Consider the following 27595-nt stretch of genomic DNA (forward strand, 5'->3'; position numbering starts at 1 on the left):
TTGTTCGGGGTACCAAAAAAGGACGGATCATTCCGGTCCGTTCCGGGCCTCATTCTGCTCAACAGACACGTGAGAACCAGACGGTCTCGGATGGAATCTCTCCGCTCAGTCATCGCTTCGATGTCCCAGGGAGTCTTCCTAGCATCAATCGACATCAGGGATGCTTATCTCCATGTGCCGATTACACCAGAGCATCAACGCTTCCGGTGTTTCGCCTCCGGGTCGAACACTTTCAGCTCGTGACTCTGCCTTTCGGCCTGGCGACAGTCCCACGGGTCTTCACCAAGGTCATGGCATCAGTGGCGATGGGCCTACACTCTCAGGGACACTCGGTGATCCCTTACTTAGACGATCTCCTAAGTCAAGGCACCCTCCCGGGTGGCATGTCAGCACGGCCTGAACATTGCTCTGGAGACTCTCCAGAGGTTCGGGTGGATCATCAATTTCCCAAAGTAAAAATTGACACCGACCCAATCACTGACTGACCTCGGGATGGAGTTTCATTCTCCCTCAGAGATAGTGAAGCTACCGCTGGACAAACAGCGTTCGCTGCAGACAGGGGTGCACTTTCTCCTTCGGGCCCAGTCTCACCCCTTGAGGCGCCTCACGCGCTTCCTAGGGAAGATGGTGGCAGCAATGGAGGCAGTTCCCTTTGCGCAGTTTCATCTGCGTCCACTCCAAGGGCACATTCTCCGCAAATGGGACAGGAGGTCGACGTCCCTAGACAGGAACGTCTCTCTTTCACTGGCAGACAAAGCCTCTCTTCAGGGGTGGCTTCTTCCCACTTCTTGGTCGAAAGAAAAATCCTTCCTGCTCCCATCCTGGGCTATGGTCACGACGGACGAGAGTCTGTCAGGGTGGACAGCGGTCTTCCTCCACCACAGGGCTCAGGGAACCTGGACTCTGACAGAGTCCTCCCTTCAGATCAATGTTCTGGAGATAAGGGCAGTGTAGCTAGCCCTAAAGTCGTTCCAGCGGTGGCTGGACGGCAGGCAGATCCGGATACAGTCGGACGACGCCACGGCGGACGCGTACATCAACCACCAGCACAGAGCGCTGGCGGCGGACGCATCAGTTCAGGACTGGTCGCAATTTCGACTGCCTTATGTATTTCCTCCTCTGGCGCTGCTGCCCAGAGTGTTACTCAAGATCGGGTCCGACTGCCGCCGCGCCATCCTCGTCGCTCCAGACTGGCCGAGGAGGTTGTGATACCTGGATCGGTGGCACCTCACGGTGGGTCGACCGTGGGCACTCCCGGACCGACCAGACTTGCTGTCCCAAGGGCCATTTTCCATCTGAATTCTGCGGTCTTCAACCTGACTGGGTGGCCATTGAGTCCTGGCTCTTAGCGTTCTCAGAGTTATCTCTATCACGCCTTTCGCAGAAGGTGGTCTTCCTAGTGGCAGGCACATCACTTCAGAGAGTGTCTGAGCTAGCAGCGCTGTCATGCAAAGCCCCCTTCCTGGTGTTTCGCCAGGATGAGGTGGTTCTGCGTCCGGTCCCGGAATGCCTACTTAAAGTGGTATCCCCCTTTTCTTCTCAATCAAGATATCTCCTTACCTTCTTTTGGCTCTCATCCAGTTCACAATTGTGAAAAGGATTGCATTTGTTAGATCTCGGGAGAGCACTCCGGCTCTTCTTTTCGCACACTGCGCCCCCGCGCCGTTCTGATGCGCTCTTTGTCCTTGTCACTGGCCAGCGTAAGGGGTCGCAGGCTTCCAAGTCAACCTTGGCTTGGTGGATCAAGGAACTGATCCTTGAAGCCTACCGTTCTTCTGGGCTTCCGATTCCTTTAGAGCTGAAAGCCCATTCTACCAGAGCCGCAGGGGCATCCTGGGCATTGCGTCACCAGGTTACGGCTCAGCAGGTGTGTCAGCACTACCTGGTCGAGTCTGCACACTTTCACGAAACACTATCAGGTTCATGCCTATGCTGTGGCAGATGCCAGCCTAGGTAGGCGAGTCCTTCAGGCGGCGGTTGCTCACCTGTAAGAGAGGGCCGTTTTTTCGGCTCTTTTTATCGAGGTATTCTTTTACCCACCCAGGGACTGCTTTTGGACATCCCAATTGTCTGGGTCTCCCAATGGAGCGACAAAGAAGAAGGGAATTTTGTTTACTTACCGTAAATTCCTTTTCTTCTAGCTCCTATTGGGAGACCCAGCACCCGCCCCTGTTCCCTTCGGGCTGTTGTTCTTTTGTGTACACATGTTGTTCATGTTGAAGGGTTCTTTTGGTTCATGATTTCAGTTCTCCGAACATCCTTCGGATTGAATTTACCTTAGACCAATTTATAAGTTCCTCCTTCCTGCTTTGGCACCAAAACTGATGGGCCCGTGATGCACGGGAGGGTGTATAGGCAGAGGGGAGGGGTTACACTTTTTAAAGTGTAATACTTTGTGTGGCCTCCGGAGGCAGTAGCTATACACCCAATTGTCTGGGTTTCCCAATAGGAGCTAGAAGAAAAGGAATTTACGGTAAGTAAACAAAATTCCCTTCTTCCTATCCAGTTACCGGTCAGTATGGCCGCTCAGCCTCTTAGCTTTGAAGGTCACCGCGCAGACCTTGTCCTTCCAGCGAACGCCACATCCTGACGCGGACAGCGCACACAAGAAGAGACCGGCCGAGTTCCAGTCTAACCAGTGTCAGAGCTCCTTACTGGATCCGCTCTTTCGGAAACACGTGAAGCCCAAAAAGCAGCATGAAATACGAAGGCTGGGGAAGGTACGGGGCGATATGGCGGACACACGCACACACACAAGTCATTTTATAAAACCTCTCGGGGCACGGTCTGCTCAGCTGGTAATTTCCTATTATCCCACAGCTTGTAAAGAAGCTTAGCGACGTGACCGGGTGTGACCGTGTAGTGGACCTAGGCAGCGGCCAGGTAAGGATATTCATGATGACTGACTGATGGACGTATACAACGATGTTCTTGGGGTGTTCAAATGCCACCACCATACGTAGAACAATTCTAAGTACTCACATCCTATTTAAAGGGGTTATGTCGCATTTTTATAAATGGGTATTGTCAGATATGGCTTGTAAAAGTGAGTAAATTTGCAACTTATTGCCTGTGAATATTTTCAACTGTTCTTGAGATGTTAACATTTATTTCTTTGTCGGCTCCATTGGGAGACCCAGACAATTGGGTGTATAGCTTCTGCCTCCGGAGGCCACACAAAGTATTACACTTTTAAAAAAGTGTAACCCCTCCCCTCTGCCTATACACCCTCCCGTGGATCACGGGCTCCTCAGTTTTATGCTTTGCGTGGAAGGAGGCACACATCCACTCATAGAAAAAAAAAAAAAAAAAAAAAAAATTCTCATACATAGTATGACAGAAGAAAAGAGGTCCCCCTATGGGGCCCCCGGCATTCTCCCTTCTCACCCCACTATGTCGGCGGTGTTGTTAAGGTTGAGGTACCCATTGCGGGTACAAAGGCTGGAGCCACATGCCGTCTCCTTCACCATCCCTTATGCGGCTCTGGGAGAAGTGGCAGCCTCACCGGTCATTCACCTGCTGAGACCGTGCTCCATCCGCAGCCCCTGGTGGAACCTGCTGGACCGGAGCGTTTTCATCCCCAGGGACCGGGCCCTGCACCTTCAAGGTACTCTGTGTCCCCATGGGGGGACGGTACGGGGAGAGAGGTCGGTTCTCTCCCCAGTAGCGCCGTCCGTTGTTTTTTCATCGGACTTCCGCGCCGGCCGTGCCTGCTCGTCGGGCACGGCCTTAAATTTAGTCCCCTGCTTCATCGCGACCAAGTCGCGAAAAATCCCGCCCCCGGGCCTGCTTGTCAGGGGGAAGGGCGGTATTACCGACAGAGGGCTGGAGCATCTTTGCATGCCTCCCCTCCCCTCTCATGGACCACTATGGGGCCTCCAGATTCCCGCCTTTTGCCGGCGCCGCCCATGGCTCCACTCCCCCCTTGAGAGCTTCGGCGGCCATGTTTGGCATTCTGCCGGCGTATGCTGCAGCTGCACATCTCTACAGCTCTGGGGGACCCACGACAGGGAATCTGGAGGACACCAGCGGTTGGTAAGCCAAACCGGTCACCCGGTGCTGGTTCCCCTAGGGTGCCGTGATATATATATATCTACATATATTATATATATTCGGAACGGCTGTTTAACCCTTTCCCATATACCCTCAGTGGTCGCTCTCCTAAGGGACACTTATTGCTTGCAGCATGTCGTCCACAAGGAGCAAAGCCCTTAAGACACAGGTTTTTTTCGCAGCCTGTACCTCTTGTGGGGCTATGTTGCCTGCGGGATCCACCTACCCTAACTGTGATCAATGCTCGACTCCTGCCACGCTTGCTCAGCCGGAGCCCGGGGCACTTGTGGGCCCCTCGGCTCATGTAGATCCCCCTGCTCCCCCTGAGCAGGCTGCAGGGACAGAGTCACCGTCATTGGCCTCTTTCGCTGAGAAATTCTGTCACTTTCTCAATCCATTGCACAGTCTATGGACAAATGATCATCTAAGCTCCTTGAGGCTTTGGAGTCCAGACCGGGCTCTTCACAGGCCCCGGCCCCTGTTAGTTTGTCTCCTCCAGGGCCTTCTCGGTCCGCGCCGCAGCGCGCTCCCAGGATAGCCCCTAGGTCCCAGGCGGAGGACTCCTGCCCGGATCGCAGTCCCAGACCGGCTAAGCGGCCTCGCTGGGACTCTTCCCCGGCCTCCTCACGCTGCTCTGGATCTCAGCTGGAGGACTCTCTGGATGACAAGGCGGACGTGGGAGCTCAGGGCTCTGACCCTGACTTCGCCCTCAACCTTGATACCCCTGAGGGGGACGCCTTAGTAAATGATCTTATTTCGTCCATCAACCAGGTGTTGGATCTCTCTCCCCCGCCTCCACCGGTAGAGGAGTCGGCTTCTCAGCAGGAGAAACACCAATTTCGATTCCCCAAACGTACCCGCAATACGTTCTTTGATCACTCTAACTTCAGGGACGCTGTCCAGAAGCCCAGAGCGGTCCCAGACAAGCGTTTTGCTAAAAGGCACTCTGACACGCGTTATCCCTTTTCACCTGAGGTCGTTAAGGGCTGGGCGCACTCACCCAAGGTGGATCCTCCAGTCTCTAGATTGGCTGCTAGGTCCGTTGTGTCTGTTGCCGATGGCTCATCCCTGAAGGATGCCACTGACAGACAGATAGAGCTCTTGGTGAAGTCTATTTATGAGGCCACGGGCGCGTTTTTTGCCCCGGCCTTTGCGGCTGTATGGGCTCTCCAAGCAATCTCTGCATGTCTGACTGAGATTAATGCTGTCACGCGGAATTCTGCTCCGCATGTGTCTTCCTTGACCTCTCAGGCATCAGCAATTTCGTCCTACGCCATGAACGCCGTCCTGGACTCTGCTAGCCGTACGGCTGTTGCATCCGCTAACTCCGTGGCAGTCCGCAGGGCCATGTGGCTGCGCGAATGGAAAGCAGACTCTGCTTCCAAAAGGTTCTTAACTGGTTTGCCTTTTTCTGGTGAACGTTTGTTTGGCGAATGGTTGGATGAGATTATTAAGGAATCCTCGGGAAAGGACTCCTCCTTACCCCAGTCCAAACCTAAGAGACCTCAGCAGAGAAAAATCCAATCGAGGTTTCGGTCCTTTCGTCCCTCCGCCAAGCCCCAATCCTCTTCGTCCAACCGGCCGGAGAAAGGCCAGAGGAACTCCTATGGGTGGCGGTCCAAGTCACGCCCCCAAAAGGCCGCAGGAGGCACTGCCTCCAAGACGGCCTCCTCATGACTCTCGGCCTCATCTAGCCACATCCTCGGTCGGTGGCAGGCTCTCCCGCTTTGGAGACGCCTGGTGGCCACACGTTCAAGACCGATGGGTGAGAGACATTCTGTCTCATGGTTACAGGATAGAGTTCAGCTCTCGACCTACGGCTCGTTTTTTCAGAACCTCCCTACCCCCCGCACAGGCAGACGCACTGTTTCAGGCGGTGAACGCTCTAAAGATGGAAGGAGTTGTGATTCCCGTTCCCCTTCAGGAACGTGGTCGCGGATTTTACTCCAACTTGTTCGTGGTGCCAAAAAAAGGACGGGTCTTTCCGTCCCATTCTGGACCTCAAGCTGCTCAACAGACATGTGAGAACCAGACGGTTTCGGATGGAATCTCTCCGCTCGGTCATCGCCTCGATGTCACAAGGAGACTTCCTAGCATCAATCGACATCAGGGATGCTTATCTCCATGTGCCGATCGCACCCGAACATCAACGTTTCCTGCGTTTCGGCATCGGGGACGAACACCTCCAGTTCGTCGCATTGCCCTTCGGCCTGGCGACAGCCCCATGGGTCTTCACCAAAGTCATGGCATCCGTTGTGGCGATCCTGCACTCTCAGGGCCTCTCGGTAATCCCATACTTGGACGATCTCCTAGTCAGGGCCCCTTCTCGGGTGGCGTGTCAACAAAGTCTTACCGTCACTCTGGCGACTCTCCAGCAGTTCGGGTGGATCATCAATTTCCCGAAATCCAAGTTGACGCCGACCCAATCACTGACTTACCTCGGGATGGAGTTTCATACCCTTCCAGCGTTAGTCAAGCTACCGCGGGACAAGCAGCTTTCTCTGCAGGCGGGGGTGCAGTCACTTCTTCGGAGTCAGTCACACCCCTTAAGGCGCCTCATGCACTTCCTGGGGAAGATGGTTGCAGCTATGGAGGCAGTGCCGTTCGCGCAATTCCATCTACGGCCACTCCAATGGGACATTCTTCGCAAATGGGACAAGAGTTCGGCTTCCCTCGACAAGAACATCTCTCTTTCACTTGCAACCAAAACATCACTTCAGTGGTGGCTCCTACCCACATCTGTCTCGGGGAAAATCCTTCCTCCCCCCAATCTGGGCCGTGGTCACCACGGACGCGAGCCTGTCAGGTTGGGGAGCGGTTTTTCTCCACCACAGGGCTCAAGGAACCTGGACTCCAATAGAATCGTCCCTTCAGATCAATATTCTGGAGATAAGGGCAGTATATCTAGCCCTATTGGCTTTCCATCGGTGGCTGGAGGGCAGGCAGATCCGAATCCAGTCGGACAACGCCACTGCCGTCGCCTACATCAACCACCAAGGCGGCACTCGCAGTCGTCAAGCCTTCCAGGAAGTCGAGCGGATTCTGCAGTGGGTGGAAGTCACAGGCTCCACCATCTCCGCAGTTCACATCCCGGGCGTGGAAAACTGGGAAGCAGATTTTCTCAGTCGTCAGGGCATGGACGCGGGGGAATGGTCTCTTCACCCAGACGTGTTTCTAGAGATCTGTCGCCGCTGGGGAATGCCGGACGTCGATCTCATGGCATCGAGACACAACAACAAGGTCCCGGCCTTCATGGCACGGTCTCAGGATCACAGAGCTCTGGCAGCGGACGCTCTGGTCCAGGATTGGTCGCAGTTTCGACTGCCATATGTGTTTCCCCCTCTGGCAATGCTGCCCAGAGTACTACGCAAGATCCGGTCCGACTGCCGTCGCGCCATTCTCGTCGCTCCAGACTGGCCGAGGCGGTCGTGGTATCCGGATATGTGGCATCTCACGGTGGGTCAACCGTGGGCGCTTCCAGACCGTCCAGACTTGCTGTCACAAGGGCCGTTTTTCCATCGGAATTCTGCGGCCCTCAACCTGACTGTGTGGCCATTGAGTCCTGGCTCCTACGTCTTCAGGGTTATCTCAGGATGTCATTGCCACCATGAGACAAGCGAGGAAGCCAACGTCCGCCAAAATCTATTACAGGTCTTGGCAACTTTTCTTATCCTGGTGCTCTGATAACGGTTTTCCTCCATGGCCGTTTGCTTTACCCACATTTCTTTCAGTCCTACAATCTGGAATGGACAAGGGTTTGTCCCTCGGCTCTCTCAAGGGCCAAGTGTCGGCGCTCTCCGTGTTTTTTCAAAAGCGTCTAGCCAGGCTTCCGCAGGTCCGCACGTTCCTGCAGGGGGTTTGCCACATGGTCCCACCTTACAAACGTCCGTTGGATCCTTGGGATCTTAACAGGGTTCTGACGGCTCTTCAAAAGCCGCCTTTTGAGCCGCTGCGGGATGTTTCTCTCTCCCGTCTTTCTCAGAAGGTGGCCTTCCTGGTGGCGGTCACATCACTTCGGAGAGTGTCTGAGCTTGCAGCGCTGTCATGCAAAGCCCCCTTCCTGGTTTTTCACCAGGATAAGGTGGTTCTGCGTCCTGTCCCGGAATTTCTTCCTAAGGTGGTATCCCCCTTTCATCTAAATCAGGATATCTCCTTGCCTTCCTTTTGCCCTAATCCAATTCACCAGTGTGAAAAGGATTCGCACTCTTTGGATCTAGTGAGAGCACTCCGGTTCTACGTGTCTTGCACGGCGCCCCTGCGCCATTCAGACGCGCTCTTTGTCCTTGTCGCTGGCCAGCGTAAGGGCTCTCAGGCCTCCAAGTGAACCTTGGCTCGGTGGATCAAGGAACCGATTCTCGAGGCCTACCGTTCTTCTGGGCTTCCACTTCCTTCAGGGTTGAAAGCCCATTCTACCAGAGCCGTAGGTGCGTCCTGGGCTTTGCGGCACCGGGCGACGGCTCAGCAGGTGTGTCAGGCAGCTACGTGGTCTAGTCTGCACAATTTCACGAAGCACTATCAAGTGCATGCCTATGCTTCGGCAGACGCCAGTCTAGGTAGGCGAGTCCTCCAGGCGGCGGTTGGCCACCTGTAGGAGGGGGCCGTTTTCGGCTCCTTTTATTGAGGTATTCTTTTACCCACCCAGGGACTGCTCTTGGACGTCCCAATTGTCTGGGTCTCCCAATGGAGCGACAAAGAAAAAGGGAATTTTGTTTACTTACCGTAAATTCCTTTTCTTCTAGCTCCTATTGGGAGACCCAGCACCCACCCCTGTGCCCTTCGGGCTGGTTGTTCTTTTGTGTATACATGTTGTTGATGTTGATTTGTTCTTATGGTTCATGGTCTTCAGTTCTCCGAACATCCTTTGGATTGAATTTACCCTAGACCAATTTATAAGTTTTCTCCTTCCTGCTTTTGCACCAAAACTGAGGAGCCCGTGATGCACGGGAGGGTGTATAGGCAGAGGGGAGGGGTTACACTTTTTAAAGTGTAATACTTTGTGTGGCCTCCGGAGGCAGAAGCTATACACCCAATTGTCTGGGTCTCCCAATAGGAGCTAGAAGAAAAGGAATTTACGGTAAGTAAACAAAATTCCCTTTTTTTTGTTCACAGCATATTGCCTAGGACACCGACCACCGCTGCTAGATAGGAAAACATGTGCAGCTCTTACTTGTTTCAGAGCTGGAGCGCATTGTTACCTCCAAATTTCAGCCTTCCTCAGTACAGTGCTTACAAGCTAGACAGCAGCGGCGGTCGGTCTTCTAGACAACATGCTGGCAATGAAAAAAAGTGTTAATATCTCAAGAACGGCTGCAAATTTTAATAAGCAGTAAAGGCGGCCTTACATGCTACGATTTATCTGACGATATGTCGACGGGGTCACTGATTCCGTGACGCACTTCCATAATCGTTAGCGACGTTGTTGCATGTGACACCTACTAGCGACTCCGAACGATCGAAAATAGGTTGAAAATCGTTGATCGTTGACATGTCGTTCACTTTCAAAATTTTGTTCATCGTAGCAGCAGACATATTGGTACGTTTGACACCCTGCAAACGACGAACAACATCCACACGGCCGCCTTGGTCAAACAATATATCTGTTGTGAATGTCTGTTATGCTTTTGCTGCTGTGAGGCTCCCTCTGGTGGCCAGGAATGGTTTGGACAGAGACCAGGTGTGCTGGAGCAATGGGTGTTTCCATTGCTAACTCTCTTCCTATTTAAACCTTGGTCTGCTAGCATTCTGAGCCGGTTGTCATTTGTTCTTTAGTTTACCAGCCTGCTTCATCCTGCTCCAGACCACATCTACCCCAGAAAAGTGCTTGGTTCTTTCTTATATTGTTTTGTTCTTTTTGTTCTTATCTGGGTTTGTTATTTTCTGTGGTTATTGTCAGTTTATTTGCATGCAGGAATCTTCCCTCTCAGTTGCTTAGCTGGGAAGCTCCCTACAGCTATGGAGTATTGCTCCTATAAGTCCATGTGTTTGTTGCTTTTTGAATTCGTAATTGTTCCTGTTTTCTATTCATTGGTATGACAAGAGCGCCTGCTATAGGACGGAGTTCAGATCCAGCGATCTGAGGACTTTTTGTCAGGTATTTGGATTTTTGCAGGGTTTTTCTCTGGCCACCATCAGCCCCTTTCCTATCCTGTCCTATTTAGTCAGTGGGGCCTCACCTTTGCTAATCCTATCATCCATCTGTGTATTGTGTTTTCCTATATCACCGTAGTCTTTGAATGTGGGGGGCTTTCTATACCTTTGCGGTCTATTTCTGAGGCAGAGAGATATTCATCCTTCCTTCCTTCAGGATAGTTAGTTCCCTGGCTGGGTTCGCAGTGCACAGGATGTTAGTTCACCCCTCAGCTACTTCTAGTGTTGATGGTTAGTAAGGGGATGGCGGCCAGATTAGTTGCCAATGCTCTTGTCACCTTTTTCTTTTTCGCTCCTAATTGGGAGACCCAGACAATTGGGTGTATAGCTACTGCCTCTGGAGGCCGCACAAAGAACTACACTTAAAAGTGTAAGGCCCCTCCCCTTCTGGCTATACACCCTCCCGTAGGAGTACGGATTCCTCAGTTTTAGCTTTGTGCGAAGGAGGTCACACACGCACGCATAGCTCCATTGCTTTTAGTCAGCAGCAGCTGCTGACTTTGTCGGATGGAAGAAAAGAGGGCCCAGGGGCCCCCAGCATGCTCCCTTCTCACCCCACTGTATGTCGGAGGTGTTTGTAAGGTTGAGGTACCCATTGCGGGTACGGAGGCTGGAGCCCACATGCTGATTCCTTCCCCATCCCTTTTTACAGGGCTCTGGGTGAAGTGGGATTTACTGGTCTCCAGGCACTGAGACCATGCTCCATCTACAGCCCCTGGAGAAGATGCTGGATGGAGCGGAGTACATCAGGGACATGGCCCTGCTTCCTCAAGGTACTCTGTGTCCCCATGTATTCCGCACTCACACCGCAGCATGCTGGGTGTTGTAGTGCGCCGGGGACATCAGCGCGACGGCGCTTGTGCCATGGCCTCACTTCAACCTTCTGAAGCGGGCACACTTATGGGGATCGGTCGCGCCCGCCGCTAGGACTGCGGCGCGTCTGGCACTTGTAGTGCGCCGGGGACGGCAGCGCGGGCCGCGCTTTTACGGCGGCCGCGCTCATAACTCGAGTCCCCGGCTTTTGCGGCCTGGTCCCGTTCGTTCCCGCCCCCGGACCTGCCAGTCAGGAAGGGGGCGGGACGCTGGTCAATGCAGCAGCGCTGAGGGCTGGAGGTTTTTACATACTCCAGCCCTCACCATTGGCACAGGGGGACGCAGTTTCCCGCACTTTTGTTTGGGCACGCCCACGGTCTGCCTCTCTCCACAGACGCTGGCAGCCATTCCTGCCTGCACGCTGCACTGCAGAGGGGAGCCGGGGAGACCCAGACAAGGATTTCTGCGCCTCTTACCCGCTATTCAGCGGGCGGTAAGCAGCCCTCAGGGCTAACCCCCTCTTGTGCCAGTAGTTATCTTAGTATTTTTCTGTAAATACTTTGCACTGCATAGCGCTGGTCGCCTCTTGGCTATAGACTCTCTCACATAGCTGAGAAACAACAGCATGTCGTCCTCAAAACGCAAGGGTGCCAAGGCACAGACACTATATGCTGCCTGTACCGCATGTGGGACTGCTCTGCCTGCAGGTTCCACTGACCCCCATTGTGTGCAGTGCTCGGCCCCTGTGGTACTTGCACAGCCAGGGCCTATGCTGGACGTGACCCAGGGTGTTCCACCTGTGAATGCTGTCCAAGTGACAGGACCTGACTTTGCAGCTTTTGCTGACAGAATGTCTCTCACTATGTCACAAATTCTTGAAACCTTGCGGGCTAGGCCTGTACTTCAGGCCACGGACACTGTGCAATTATTGCCGCCTGGTCCCACTCAGCCTAATTACTCCCAGGCTCCGGGACAGGCACATACACCTCAGGGTGAAGACTCTGACTCGGACGATAGTCCCAGGCAACCTAAGCGAGCTCGCTATGAGAGGCCTTCAACTTCATCTCAATGGTCAGGATCCCAGCGAGATGAATCTATGGGTGACGTGGCGGATGTAACTGACCAGGATTCGGATCCTGGCACCGCTCTCAATCTAGATTCACCAGATGGTGACGCTATAGTCAATGATCTTGTAGCATCCATCAATAAGATGTTAAATATTTCTCCACCAGCTCCTCTGGCAGAGGAGTCAGCTTCACAGCACGAGAGAATCCATTTCAGATATCCCAAGCGTACATTAAGCACTTTTCTGGACCACGCTGACTTCAGAGACGCAATCCAGAAACCCCTCGCTTATCCTGCAAAGCGTTTTGCTAAACGGCTTAAAGATACACGCTATCCTTTTCCCCCTGAAGTGGTCAAAAGTTGGACCCAATGTCCAAAAGTGGATCCTCCAGTTTCCAGGCTTGCAGCTAGATCCTTGGTTGCAGTGGAAGATGGAGCGGCACTGAAAGATGCCACTGACAGGCAGATGGAACTCTGGCTGAAATCCATCTATGAAGCTATTGGAGCGTCGTTAGCGCCATCTTTTGCTGCCGTATGGGCACTCCAGGCTATCTCAGCCGGGCTTGCCCAAGTCGATTCAATCACACGTGCATCTGCTCCGCAGGTGGCACCATTGACTTCGCGAATGGCGGCATTCGCGTCGTACGCAATTAATGCTGTTCTTGACGCTACAAGCCGTACGGCAGTGGCGTCAGCCAACTCCGTGGTTTTGCGCAGAGCCCTGTGGTTGCGACATTGGAAGGCAGATTCTTATTCCAAAAAGTGCTTAACCAATTTGCCTGCCACGCGTGACCGTTTGTTTGGAGAGCGTTTGGATGAAATCATCAAACACTCCAAGGGTAAGGACTCATCCTTGCCGCAACACAGACAAAACAAACCCCAACAGAAAAGGGGTCAGTCTGGTTATCGGTCCTTTCGAGGACCGGGTAGGTCCCAATTCTCCTCGTCAAAAAGGACTCAAAAGGATCAGAGATGCTCAGATTCTTGGAAGTCTCAGTCACGCCCAAAAAAGACAGCCGGAGGACCTGCTGCCAAAACGGCGTCCTCATGACTTGCAGTCTCCGATTCCCGCACCCTCGGTCGGTGGGAGGCTTTCCCACTTTGGAGACATTTGGCTGCCACACGTCAAGGACCGTTGGGTGAGGGATATTCTGTCCCACGGGTACAGGATAGAGTTCAGTTCTCGTCCTCCAACCCGTTTCTTCAGAACTTCCCCACCGCCAGACCGAGCCGATGCTCTGCTGCAGGCGGTGGCCGCTCTAAAGGCGGAAGGAGTGGTGACCTCCGTCCCTCTTCAGGACCAGGGTCACGGTTTTTACTCCAATCTGTTTGTGGTCCCAAAGAAGGACGGATCATATCGGCCCGTCCTGGATCTAAAATTGCTCAACAGACACGTAAAAGTCAGGAAGTTCCGGATGGAATCCCTACGCTCCGTCATAGCCTCAATGTCGCAAGGAGATTTTCTAGCATCAATAGGCATCAAAGATGCGTATCTCCACGTGCCGATTGCGCCAGAGCATCAGCGTTTCCTACGCTTCGTCATACGGGACGAACACCTGCAGTTCGTCGCGTTACCTTTCGGGCTGGCAACAGCCCCCCGGGTCTTTACCAAGGTCATGGCAGCAGTAGTAGCTGTCCTGCACTCGCAGGGTCACTCGGTCATCCCGTATCTAGACGACCTGCTTATAAGGGCACCCTCTCAAGAGGCCTGCCAACACAGTCTGAACGTGGCACTAGACACTCTCCAGAGTTTCGGGTGGATTATCAACTTTCCAAAGTCTCATCTAATCCCGACCCAATCGCTGACATATCTTGGCATGGAGTTTCATACTCTCTCAGCGATAGTGAAGCTTCCACTGGACAAGCAGTGTTCTCTGCGGACAGGAGTGCAATCTCTCCTTCAGAACCAGTCGCACTCACTGAGGCGCCTCATGCATTTCCTAGGGAAGATGGTGGCAGCAATGGAAGCAGTCCCGTTCGCACAGTTCCATCTGCGTCCTCTACAATGGGACATTCTACGCCAATGGGACGGGAAATCGACGTCCCTCGACAGGACTGTCTCCCTCTCTCAGACGGCCAAAGACTCTCTTCATTGGTGGCTTCTCCCCACCTCATTGTCACAGGGAAAGTCGTTCCTACCCCCGTCCTGGGCGGTGGTCACGACGGATGCGAGCCTATCAGGGTGGGGAGCAGTGTTTCTCCACCACCGGGCTCAGGGGACGTGGACTCAGGAAGAGTCCACCCTACAGATCAATGTTCTAGAAATCAGAGCAGTCTATCTTGCTCTGAGAGCCTTCCAACAATGGCTGGAAGGCAAGCAGATTCGGATTCAGTCCGACAATTCCACAGCGGTGGCGTACATCAACCACCAAGGGGGAACACGCAGTCGCCAAGCCTTTCAAGAAGTCCGGCGGATTTTGACGTGGGTGGAAAGCACAGCATCCACCATATCCGCAGTTCACATCCCAGGCGTCGAAAACTGGGAAGCAGACTTTCTCAGTCGCCAGGGCATGGACGCAGGGGAATGGTCCCTTCACCCGGACGTGTTTCAGGAGATCTGTTGTCGCTGGGGGACGCCGGACGTCGATCTGATGGCGTCACGACACAACAACAAGGTCCCAGTTTTCATAGCACGGTCTCACGATCACCGAGCGCTGGCGGCGGACGCCTTAGTTCAGGATTGGTCGCAATTCCGACTACCCTATGTGTTCCCACCTCTAGCACTGTTGCCCAGAGTTCTCCGGAAGATCAGGTCCGACTGCCAGCGAGCCATTCTCGTCGCTCCAGACTGGCCAAGAAGATCCTGGTACCCGGATCTGTGGCATCTCACGGTCGGCCAACCATGGGCACTGCCAGACCGTCCAGATTTACTGTCTCAAGGGCCGTTTTTCCATCTGAATTCTGCGGCCCTGAACCTGACTGTGTGGCCATTGAGTCCTGGATCCTAGCGAACTCAGGGTTGTCTCAGGAAGTAATTGCCACAATGAGACAGGCTAGAAAACCATCCTCGGCTAAGATCTACCACAGGACGTGGAAAATATTCTTGGCTTGGTGCTCGGCTCAGGGAGTTTCTCCCTGGCCATTCGCATTGCCGATTTTTCTTTCCTTCCTGCAGTCTGGGTTGTAAAAAGGTTTGTCGCTCAGCTCTCTTAAGGGTCAGGTCTCCGCGCTATCTGTATTCTTTCAAAAGCGTTTGGCACGACTTTCTAAAGTTCGCACGTTTCTCCAAGGAGTTTGTCATATCGTTCCTCCTTACAGGCGACCATTGGAACCCTGGGATCTAAACAAGGTTCTAATTGCTCTCCAGAAGCCGCCTTTCGAGCCTTTGAAAGAGGTTTCCCTTTCTCGGCTCTCCCAAAAAGTGGTTTTTCTTGTGGCGGTCACGTCTCTTAGAAGAGTATCCGAGCTGGCGGCATTATCTTGCAAATCTCCCTTCCTGGTGTTTCACCAAGACAAGGTAGTACTGCGTCCAATTCCAGAGTTTTCTCCCAAGGTGGTATCTTCCTTTCATCTCAATCAGGATATCACTTTACCGTCTTTGTGTCCGCATCCAGTTCACCAATTTGAAAAAGGTTTGCATCTGTTAGACCTGGTGAGAGCACTCAGGATTTACATTTCACGCACGGCGCCTATGCGCCGTTCGGATGCGCTCTTTGTCCTGGTCGCTGGTCAGCATAAGGGATCGCAAGCTTCAAAATCCACCCTGGCGCGGTGGATCAAGGAACCAATTCTTCACTCCTACCATTCTGCGGGGCTTCCAATCCCATCTGGACTGAAAGCACATTCTACCAGAGCCGTGGGTGCGTCCTGGGCATTGCGGCATCAGGCTACGGCTCAGCAGGTGTGCCAGGCGGCTACCTGGTCGAGTCTGCACACGTTTACCAAACACTATCAGGTCCATACCTACGCTTCGGCGGATGCCAGCCTAGGTAGACAGGTCCTTCAGGCGGCGGTGGCCCACCTGTAGGAAAGGGCTGCTCGACTGCCCGATCACGAGGTATTCTTTTACCCACCCAGGGACTGCTTTTGGACGTCCCAATTGTCTGGGTCTCCCAATTAGGAGCGAAAAAGAAGAAGGGAATTTTGTTTACTTACCGTAAATTCCTTTTCTTCTAGCTCCAATTGGGAGACCCAGCACCCGCCCTGTTTGTTATTAGGGTTTCGTTTTTTAGGGTGCACATGTTGTTCATGTTGTTTCTTAAGTTCTCCGATCATGTTATCGGATTGAATTTGTTTTTTGTTTGAAACTGTTATTGGCTTTCCTCCTTCTTGCTTTGGTACTAAAACTGAGGAATCCGTACTCCTACGGGAGGGTGTATAGCCAGAAGGGGAGGGGCCTTACACTTTTAAGTGTAGTACTTTGTGCGGCCTCCGGAGGCAGTAGCTATACACCCAATTGTCTGGGTCTCCCAATTGGAGCTAGAAGAAAAGGAATTTACGGTAAGTAAACAAAATTCCCTTCTTTGCCAATGATCTATTGTGATCTTCCATGGTTCCGGATCATAACAATATCGCTGAACGATTTTGCGTCGCTTGTGCGATCGTTACATGTGACCGCTAATAAACGACCTATGAGCGACCTCGGCAAATCGTAACTACGATCTGGGCGTGTCACATCGCTAATGAGATCGTCAGATAAATCGTAGCATGTAAAGCGACCTTTAGTTGCAAAAGTGCTTGTTTTTACATGCACTATCCGACAATATCTAAGATATAAAGCTGTGTGTGTGTGTGTGTCCGCTAAAGGAATCCGCACCGTCGCATTTACAAGTACAAACTTTTGCACAGACACCCCATGTGACTCAGGGAACGTCATAGATTATGTTTTGACAGGAAAATATAACCCCGCGCTTTACAGTTATTCTCCAAAAAACCTCCCTCTATTAAAGTCAATGGAGCTGCGTTCTAAAGGTCATTAATAGCAGCTGTGATTGGTTACTATAGGAACAAAGGACATTCATAGTATAAGAACCTTATATGTGAAGTAATAAAATGTCAGTGAGGAGATGGATAGAGAGAGACAAAAACAGACAGGCAGACAGAGTAAGAGGCAGACAGGGAAAGAGAGAGAGAGACAGACAATCAAAGAAACAGACAGGTACAGACAGGGAAAGAGACAGACAGACAGGGAAAGAGACAGACAGACAGGGAACGGGACGGGGAAAGAAGGGAAACTAGTATTGCTTTACAGTTATAGGAATATTTGAAAAAAGAGACACTTAGCTTATGTATTGGCCAATGCATGTGAGCCGCAAGAGACGCACCTTGCCGTGGTGACCGGGCTCACATGAATTGGCCAATACATAAGCTAAGTGTCTCTTTTTTCAAATATTCCTATAGCTGTAAATCAATACTAGAGTTTCCCTTTTTCATTGTTATTTTAGTGTGCAGCTGTATATATTTTGTAGTTGAAATGTTTTTTCAGCTAGCACCTTGCTCACATTTGTTGGATGTGCGGATCAGTCTTTTGTCATATTTGTAAAGACGGGGAAAGAGACAGAGAGAGACAGGCACAGACAGACACAGAGATACAGAGAGAGACAGAGACAGACACAGAGAGATAGACAGACACACAGATCTAGATAGAAACAGAGACACACATGGATAGAGACAGACACACAGAGAGACAAACAGGGAAAGAGACAGACACACAGAGAGACAAACAGGGAAAGAGACAGACACACAGAGAGACAAACAGTGAAAGAGACAGACAGACAGAGAGATAGGTGGAAAGAGAAAGAGACTGTTACTATCCCGGGCAACGCCCGGGTACTACAGCTAGTATATATAAAAATTCAAATAACCCCCTTAAATGGGATGTGAGTGCTTAGCATTGTTCTTGGTGTATCTGACTATCCATCCATGAAGATGACTGCTGGATGCTTGCTGATCACCTCTCCATCACTACATTGTCTTTTTAGGGTCACCTGTCAAGGGTCTTATCCTTTGGTCAGGGACTTGGCGTCACAGCAGTAGAAGCTGACCAAAACCTTGTGTCCATGGCTGTCAAATTCGACCGAGATCTCATTTACATGCTGAAAAAGGAGCAAAAGAGGCAGACAAAGGTGCCTTTAGAAGTCAACTTTACCTGTAACCTGTCATTTTTTTTTTTGTCTAGTTTGGTACGGTCATGGCTGGGGGACGGGACAAGCAATATCTTTTCATTCTTTTCACTTATGCATTTTTCTTTCTATCTCCTTCAAGATCGCTGCTTACGATATCACCAGCATCACGTCAACCAGACCTCCACGTCACGTCTCGGCTTGTGTAGACCCTCAAGCCTCGTGGGAAGAATTTGTACATCAGATAACGAGTCACGAAGATACTGGATCCAATACGAGTCCGACCAATACACAAGACCCGATAACGGCTGCTGTAAGTTCTTTAGACCAGCACCATTTTACTCAGAAGGACAACTTTATATTAACCGGACTCCATGCCTGCGGGGACCTCAGCGTCGCCATGCTGCGCCACTTCACCCGGTGCCCCCACATCATTGGCATCACCTCAGTTGCCTGCTGCTATATGAAATTGACCACTTGTGAAGTGCCGCAGCCTCCAGGCGTCCTGGCTCCATCTCCCTGCAGTGACTCGCACCTACAACAGTTTGGCTACCCTGTAAGCTCCTGCGTCTCTGGACTCCCCGGCCACAAACTTTCCTACAAGACCAGAGAGGTGGCTTGCCATGCCATTGAGGATTACATAGAGCGCCTGAAAGGTGAGAGTGACATATTAAGGATTCATTGTTACAGGGCCGTGCTGGAGACTGTGATCCGGGGTATAGATCCCACCATGAAACGCGCCGGGGTGCAGACCATCAAGAATGCTCACAAGCTGCCTTTTACAGAGTAAGCCTAAACTTAAAGGGTTTTTCCAGCACTACTCACTTACACATGCAGCGCTGATGGACATTGTGTTCGGGTTTTTTTTTTCAGATATGCCAAGAAAGGCCTGCGTCGAATCGGTTTAGATCCTGATGCCCCTCTCAGCCTCACCTTAGTAGAAGACATGTTGTCCCAGCACCAGAAAGTGGTGGCATTCTTCAGTCTGGCCCTGCTGCTGGCCCCACTGGTGGAAACCCTGATCCTGCTGGACCGGATGATCTTCCTACAAGAGCAGGGTGAGCATCACCTCACCATATATATATATATATATATATATATATATATATATTATATATATATATATATATATATATATATATATATATATATATATATATATATATATATATATATATATATATATATATACTAGAAGGTGGCCCGATTCTACGCATCGGGTATTCTAGAATTTACGTATTGTGTAGTTCATGTATGATTTTTGTTTATATATATATATATATATGTATATGAGATGTTGTTGTGTGTAGTTACCAAGTGTTTGTGTAGGCGCTGTACATGTTCTGGGTGTGGCGGGGGGTGAGAGCGGTGTTGTATGTGTGTTGCGTTGTTTGTGGAGCGCTGTGTGTCTGTAGCGTTGTGTGTGTGTGTTGCGCGGTTTGTGTGTGTGTGGTGTGTTTTGGGGGGAGGTATGTTTTGTGCAATGTGTGTGTTGTGCGGTATGTGCGTATATTTGTGTGTGCCGCGGTGTTTGTGTGTTGGGTGTTGTGTGTGTGCAGCGTTGTCTGTGTGTGTGGGTGTCTGTGTAGGGCAGTTGTTTGTGGTTCCCAGTGTGTGTGTGTGTGTGGTGTGTTGTGCAGTGCGCGCGTGTGTGTGTGTGTGTGTGTGTGTGTGTGTGTGTGTACATCAGCCTCTCTTCTCTCAGCCTCCCTCAGCATCAGCCTCCCTCTCCCAGCCTCCCCAAGCATCAGCCTCCACCAGCATCAGCCTCTCTCCTTCCAGCCTCCCCCAGCATCAGCCTCCGCCAGCATCAGCCTCTCTCCTTCCAGCCTCCTCCAGCATCAGCCTCCCTCTCCCAGCCTTCCCCAGGATCAGCCTCTCTCCTCCCAGCCTCCGTCCTCCCAGCCTCCCTCAGCATCAGCCTTCCGCTCCCAGTCTCCCCCAGCATCAGCCTCCCCATGCATCAGCCTCCACCAGCATCAGCCTCTCTTCTTCCAGCCTCCCCCAGCATCAGCCTCCCCTTCCCAGCCTTCCCCAGGATCAGCCTCTCTCCTCCCAGCCTCCTTCCTCCCAGCCTCCCTCTCCCAGCCTCCCCAAGCATCAGCCTCCACCAGCATCAGCCTCTCTCCTTCCAGCCTCCCCCAGCATCAGCCTCCGCCAGCATCAGCCTCTCTCCTTCCAGCCTCCTCCAGCATCAGCCTCCCTCTCCCAGCCTTCCCCAGGATCAGCCTCTCTCCTCCCCAGCCTCCGTCCTCCCAGCCTCCCTCAGCATCAGCCTTCCGCTCCCAGTCTCCCCCAGCATCAGCCTCCCCAAGCATCAGCCTCCACCAGCATCAGCCTCTCTCCTTCCAGCCTCCCCCAGCATCAGCCTCTCTCCTTCCAGCCTCCCTCAGCATCAGCCTCCCGTTCCCAGCCTTCCCCAGGATCAGCCTCTCTCCTCCCAGCCTCCTTCCTCCCAGCCTCCCTCAGCATCAGCCTTCCCCTCCCAGTCTCCCCCAGCATCAGCCTCCCCAAGCATCAGCCTCCACCAGCATTAGCCTCCACCAGCATTAGCCTCTCTCCTTCCAGCCTCCCCAAGCATCAGCCTCCACCAGCATCAGCCTCCCTCGTCCCAGCCTCCCCCTCCCAGCCTCCCCCAGCATCAGCCTCTCTCCTCCCAGCCTTCCCCATGATCAGCCTCTCTGCTCCCAGCCTCCTCCAGCACGCCGTGCTCCTCTGCCGACACTCACACACCCGATCGCATCCACTCACACACACCCGATCGCATCCACTCACACACACCCGATCGCATCCACTCACACACACCCGATCGCATCCACTCACACACACCCGATCGCATCCACTCACACACACCCGATCGCATCCACTCGCACACACCCGATCGCATCCACTCACACACACAGACACTGACGATATCGCACATACGCGCTTATACTCACAACATCCGGAGGTATCACATGCTTCTGGCCATGTGATCCTCCCGCAGGTCCTGGAAGCTAACAGCACAATACCGCCGCCGAGAAGCAAGCGATATCCCAGGATGTTGTGAGTATGTGGATGCGATGTGATGTGTGTGTGAGAGTGAGTGTGATCTGATTTGTGTGTGTGTGTGCTGTTATGTGTCTGTATTTTCCGCCGCTGCAGGACCTTGATGTGTGGATGCGATGTGATGTGTGTGTGAGGTGTGTGTGAGAGTGATTGTGAGCCGGTGTACACTGGTAACTATGATACACATCGGGTAACTAAGGGACCTTAGTTACCCGATGTGTATAATGGTTACCAGCTTTCACGGCCTCCGTCAAGATCCCAGCATCGCAAGGTTATGTCTGGCGCTGCCGGGATCCTGACGGAGCCGGTGTAGAAGCAAGCGATATCCCAGCATGTTGTGATGTGTGAGGTGTGTGTGAGAGTGAGTGTGAGAGTGAGTGTGATCTGATGTGTGTGTGTGTGTACTCACCTGGGAGTCGCGGCTCCGTGTCAGTTGGGCCAGAGCGAGCGTGCATTGCGTGAGGGGGGCGGGGCCTGCAGAGAGCCGGGGCGAGAGGCCAATCCGTGTGGGGGGGCGGGGCCATGGCGAGCCCAGCGGCCAATCAGCTTTGTGTCACCGTAAGGACACAATTTCGGAGCATGACAGACAGACAGACAGAATAAGGCAATTATATATATATATAGATAATATAATATATATTATACATACAGTACAGACCAAAGGCCAAAGGTTTGGACACACCTTCTCATTCAAAGAGTTTTCTTTATTTTCAAGACTCTGAAAATTGTAGATTCACATTGAAGGCATCAAAACTAAGGGTATGTGCGCACTAGGCATTTTTGCCGCGTTTTTAGCGGCGTTTTTTACCGCGTTTTTGTGCTGAAAACGCAGTGACATTGCTTCCCCAGCAATGTCAATGGGTTTTCATAAGTGCTGTCCGCACACAGCGTTTTTTTTTAGCTGCGTTTTTGTGGTGACCACAAAAACGCAGCATGTCAATTATTTCTGCGTTTTCCACTGCGTTTTTCACTCATTGAATTCAATGAGATGTTAAAAACGCAATGAAAAACGCATATAGCCGCGTTTCTATGACTAAAAACGCAGCTATAAACGCAAGGGGTGGGTACTACAGTGACGTGTACAGGAAGAGGATTCCTTCTGTTGGTAAACACAGAAGCATGAATCCTCCCGGTACCGTCACCGCTGCGTCCACCTCCCGTCCTGTGCATGTCAGCTCCGTGCAGCGCCATATCTGGGCGGGAGGTGGAGGCAGCGGCGAAAACCAAAGTGAACAGTAGAAAAAAAAAAATGTCATATATACTCCCCTGTCTGCAGGGTCCCGGTGCCATGCCCACTCCCAGCTCCTCCCGGTACCGCCGCTCTGGCTGTGTGCAGTCTCCGGGGGGCAGGACCTTGCTTGCAGGACCTGGAGGTGGATAACCTGATGCAGTCACCTGACGCATCAGCTGATCGTAGTCTCGCCGGCTTTTTCGCGCCCGGCCGGCTATCAGCTGATCCTGCCGTCAGGGGACTTCATCAGCTGATTACCGGCAGCTCCTGCAGCGATCGGACGGGATCAGACTCCTGTCCAATCGATCGCTGCAGGAGCTGCCGGTAATCAGCACAGCACATAAGTGAGTATTATTTTTTTTTTTTTTTCTACTGATGCATCAGCTGATTGTATAATCGGCTTTTATACAATCAGCTGATGTGTGATGGGATTCAGGCACTTGATCCTGACACATCATCAGATCGCTTTGCCTTCCAGCAAACCGATCAGATGATATTGGATCCGGATTGGACGGCGCGGGACCCTCACCCAGGATTACTGCGGAGGGGGGTTCTTTATTTCAATAAAGATGGAGTCACTAATTGTGTTGTGTTTTATTTCTAATAAAAATATTTTTCTGTGTTGTTGTTTTTTTTTTTTTTTTTATCATTACTAGAAATTCATGGTGGCCATGTCTAATATTGGCGTGACACCATGAATTTCGGGCTTAGGGCTAGCTGATAATATACAGCTAGCCCTAACTCCATTATTACCTAGCTAGCCACCCGGCTTCAGGGCAGCTGGAAGAGTTGGATACAGCGCCAGAAGATGGCGCTTCTATGAAAGCGCCATTTTCTGGGGTGGCTGCGGACTGCAATTCGCAGTGGGGGTGCCCAGAAATCTTGGGCACCCTGCACTGTGGATTCCAATCCCCAGCTGCCTAGTTGTACCCGGCTGGACTCAAAAATTAGGCGAAGCCCACGTCATTTTTTTTTTTTTAATTATTTCATGAAATTTCTTTTTGGGCAAAAAACTGCATACAGTCCTGGATGGAGGATGCTGAGCCTTGTAGTTCTGCAGCTGCTGTCTGCTCTCCTGCATAAACTAGTGAATGGAGGATGCTGAGCCTTGTAGTTCTGCAGCTGCTGTCTGCTCTCCTGCATACAATGAACATTTTGAAGAAGGAAATGACATCAGACCTTTTTTTTTTTTTTCATCAACAATCTTTAATGGCATTGTGCACTGATTAAAAACGCAGTGAGCAAAAACGCAGCAAAAATCGCACCAAATCGCGGCAAAAACGCATGCGTTTTTGCCGTGTTTTTCTTTGTCGCTCCATTGGGAGACCCAGACAATTGGGTGTATAGCTTCTGCCTCCGGAGGCCACACAAAGTATTACACTTTAAAAAGTGTAACCCCTCCCCTCTGCCTATACACCCCCCGTGCATCACGGGCTCCTCAGTTTTTATGCTTTGTGCGAAGGAGGCTGACATCCACGCATAGCTCCACATCTTAGTCAGCAGCAGCTGCTGACTATTTCGGATGGAAGAAAAGAGGGCCCATAACAGGGCCCCCAGCATGCTCCCTTCTCACCCCACTCTGGTCGGCGGTGCTGTTAAGGTTGAGGTACCCATTGCGGGTACATAGGCAGGAGCCACATGCTGTTTTCCTTCCCCATCCCTTAAGGGCTCTGGGTGAAGTGGGATCCTAATCGGTCTCCAGGCACGGGGACCGTGCTCCCTCCGCAGCCCCTGGGGAATCTGCTGGACAGGAGCCGGGTATCGTCAGGGACAAGGCCCTGCTACTGTGAGGTACTCTGTGTCCCCTTGGGGGACCGCGCATGAGCGCTTGTGCCATACACACTGCAGCACTGCTGGGTGTGTTAGTGCGCCGGGGACTACCGCGCCGACCGCGCTTATTTGCCGGCCGAGCTTATAACTTTAGTCCCCGGCTTTTGCGGCCTAGTATCGCATATTCCCGCCCCCAGGCCTGCCAGTCAGGGGAAGGGCGGGACGCTGCACAGGACGTCAGCGCTGAGGGCTGGAGCATACTTTGTATCCTCCTCCCCCCTCACTCAGCACAGTGGGGCACCAGATTCCCGCACTTTCTAGGGCACGCCCACGGCCCCCTCCTCCCCACAGAACGCCGGCAGCCATTCCTGTCAGCACTTCTGACGCTGGAGAGGAGAGACAACACGGCTCTGGGAGGCCCAGGCAGGGAATCTGGTGATCACACAACCGCTTTGGGCGGTCGGTAAGCAGCACCTGAGGTGCTGGCCCCACTGAGTGCCGAAGTGTACATATATATATATGCTTATATGCTATACATTTACACTGTACGGTCGCACTGTTGATTTTTGGCTATATACCCTCCTGGATTGTACTCTGAGGAGACAACAGCATGTCGTCCGCAAAAAGCAAGGGTGCCAAAGCACAGGCTTACTTTGCAACCTGTACCTCATGTGCGGCTATACTACCGGCAGGTTCCACCGACCCTCATTGTGTGCAATGCTCGGCCCCTGTGGCACTTACTCAGCCGGAGCCTCTGCTACTGGTGGCCCAGGTGGAACCACCTGCTACCACTGTCCAGGTGACAGGGACGGAGTTTGCAGTATTTGCTGACAAACTGTCTGAGAGTATGGATAAATGGTCTGCTAAGATACTAGAAGCCTTACAGTCCAGACCGGTGACTCAGGCCCCGGGCACTGTTGAATCATTGACCCCAGGCCCCCCTCAGTTGGAGCAGCAAAGTGCTCCTGGGGTGACCCATAGGTCCCAGGGCTCTCTGGATGATGAAGCGGAAGTAGCAGATCAGGATTCTGATCCTGAGGCCGCTCTCAACCTAGATACACCTGAAGGTGACGCCATAGTGAATGACCTTATAGCGACCATCAATCAGGTGTTGGATATTTCTCCCCCAGCTCCTCCAATTGAGGAGTCAGCTTCTCAGCAGGAGAAATTCCGTTTCAGGTTTCCCAAGCGTACAATGAGTACGTTTCTGGATCACTCTGACTTCAGAGAGGCAGTCCAGAAACACCGAGCTTGTCCAGATAAGCGTTTTTCCAAGCGCCTTAAGGATACACGTTATCCCTTCCCCCCTGACGTTGTCAAGGGCTGGGCTCAGTGTCCCAAGGTGGATCCTCCAGTCTCCAGACTGGCGGCTAGATCCATAGTTGCAGTGGAAGATGGGGCTTCACTCAAAGATGCCACTGACAGACAGATGGAGCTCTGGTTGAAATCCATCTATGAAGCTATCGGCGCGTCTTTTGCTCCAGCATTCGCAGCCGTATGGGCACTCCAAGCTATCTCAGCTTGTCATGCGCAGATTAATGCAGTCACACGTACGTCTGCTCCGCAAGTGGTGTCCTTAACCTCTCAGGCATCGGCGTTTGCGTCCTACGCCATTAATGCTGTCCTGGACTCTGCGAGCCGTACGGCGGTAGCATCCGCCAATTCGGTGGCAGTCCGCAGGGCCATGTGGCTACGTGAATGGAAGGCAGACTCTGCTTCCAAAAAGTTCTTAACCGGTTTGCCATTTTCTGGCGACCGCCTGTTTGGTGAGCGATTGGATGAAATCATTAAACAATCTAAGGGAAAGGACTCATCCTTACCCCAGTCCAAACCAAACAGACCTCAACAACGGAAGGTACAATCGAGGTTTCGGTCCTTTCGGTCCGCGGGCAGGTCTCAATTCTCCTCGTCCAAAAGGCCTCAGAAGGATCAGAGGAACTCCGATTCATGGCGGTCTAAGTCACGTCCTAAAAAGACCGCCGGAGGAACCGCTCCCAAAGCGGCCTCCTCATGACTTTCGGCCTCCTCACACCGCATCCTCGGTCGGTGGCAGGCTTTCCCGCTTTTGCGACGCCTTGCTGCCACAGGTAAAAGACCGTTGGGTGAGAGACATTCTGTCTCACGGTTACAGGATAGAGTTCAGCTCTCGTCCTCCGACTCGATTTTTCAGAACATCTCCGCCCCCCCGAGCGAGCCGATGCTCTTCTTCAGGCGGTGTGCACTCTGAAGGCAGAAGGAGTGGTGATCCCTGTTCCTTTTCAGCAACAGGGTCACGGTTTTTACTCCAACTTGTTCGTGGTGCCGAAAAAGGACGGATCCTTCCGTCCTGTTCTGGACCTAAAACTGCTCAACAAACACGTAAAAACCAGGCGGTTCCGGATGGAATCGCTCCGCTCCGTCATCGCCTCAATGTCCCAAGGAGATTTCCTAGCATCAATCGACATCAAAGATGCTTATCTCCACGTACCGATTGCACCAGAGCATCAGCGCTTCCTGCGTTTCGCCATAGGGGACGAACACCTTCAGTTCGTGGCACTGCCTTTCGGCCTGGCGACAGCCCCACGGGTCTTCACCAAGGTCATGGCAACAGTAGTAGCAGTTCTGCACTCTCAGGGACACTCGGTGATCCCTTACTTAGACGATCTGCTTGTCAAGGCACCCTCTCAAGTGGCATGCCAACACAGCCTGAACATTGCTCTGGAGACTCTCCAGAGTTTCGGGTGGATCATCAATTTTCCAAAGTCAAATTTGACACCGGCCCAATCACTGACATATCTTGGCATGGAGTTTCATACTCTCTCAGCGATAGTGAAGCTTCCGCTGGACAAACAGCGTTCACTACAGACAGGGGTGCAATCTCTCCTTCAAGGCCAGTCACACCCCTTGAGGCGCCTCATGCACTTCCTAGGGAAGATGGTAGCAGCAATGGAGGCAGTTCCTTTTGCGCAATTTCATCTGCGTCCACTTCAATGGGACATTCTCCGCAAATGGGACAGGAAGTCGACGTCCCTCGACAGGAACGTCTCCCTTTCTCGGGCAGCCAAGGCTTCCCTTCAGTGGTGGCTTCTTCCCACTTCTCTGTCGAAGGGGAAATCCTTCCTGCCCCCATCCTGGGCTGTGGTCACGACGGACGCGAGCCTGTCAGGGTGGGGAGCGGTCTTTCTCCACCACAGGGCTCAGGGTACTTGGACTCAGCCAGAGTCCTCCCTTCAGATCAATGTTCTGGAGATACGGGCAGTGTATCTTGCCCTAAAGGCGTTCCAGCTGTGGCTGGAAGGCAAGCAGATCCGAATTCAGTCGGACAACTCCACAGCGGTGGCATACATCAACCACCAAGGCGGAACACGCAGTCGGCAAGCCTCCCTGGAAGTCCGGCGGATTCTGCTATGGGTGGAAGCCACAGCCT

The 27595-nt window shown here is 52.4% G+C and overlaps 1 protein-coding gene across 3 annotated transcripts in view; it reads left to right on the forward strand.

The window, feature by feature from the left end:
* Positions 1 to 27595, forward strand: part of LOC142258172 (methyltransferase-like protein 25B) — a 99277-nt gene that overhangs the window by 13871 nt on the left and 57811 nt on the right. For all 3 annotated transcript variants that reach the window (XM_075330667.1, XM_075330666.1, XM_075330668.1), the window contains exons 4-8: positions 2507 to 2720; positions 2821 to 2883; positions 18000 to 18143; positions 18283 to 18926; positions 19014 to 19198. In XM_075330667.1, coding sequence (XP_075186782.1) covers positions 2507 to 2720; positions 2821 to 2883; positions 18000 to 18143; positions 18283 to 18926; positions 19014 to 19198 — 1250 coding nt within the window. The remainder of the gene's footprint in view (positions 1 to 2506; positions 2721 to 2820; positions 2884 to 17999; positions 18144 to 18282; positions 18927 to 19013; positions 19199 to 27595) is intronic.

The sequence above is a fragment of the Anomaloglossus baeobatrachus genome, chromosome 12 (genome assembly GCF_048569485.1).
Source record: "Anomaloglossus baeobatrachus isolate aAnoBae1 chromosome 12, aAnoBae1.hap1, whole genome shotgun sequence".
Taxonomy (NCBI): domain Eukaryota; kingdom Metazoa; phylum Chordata; class Amphibia; order Anura; family Aromobatidae; genus Anomaloglossus; species Anomaloglossus baeobatrachus.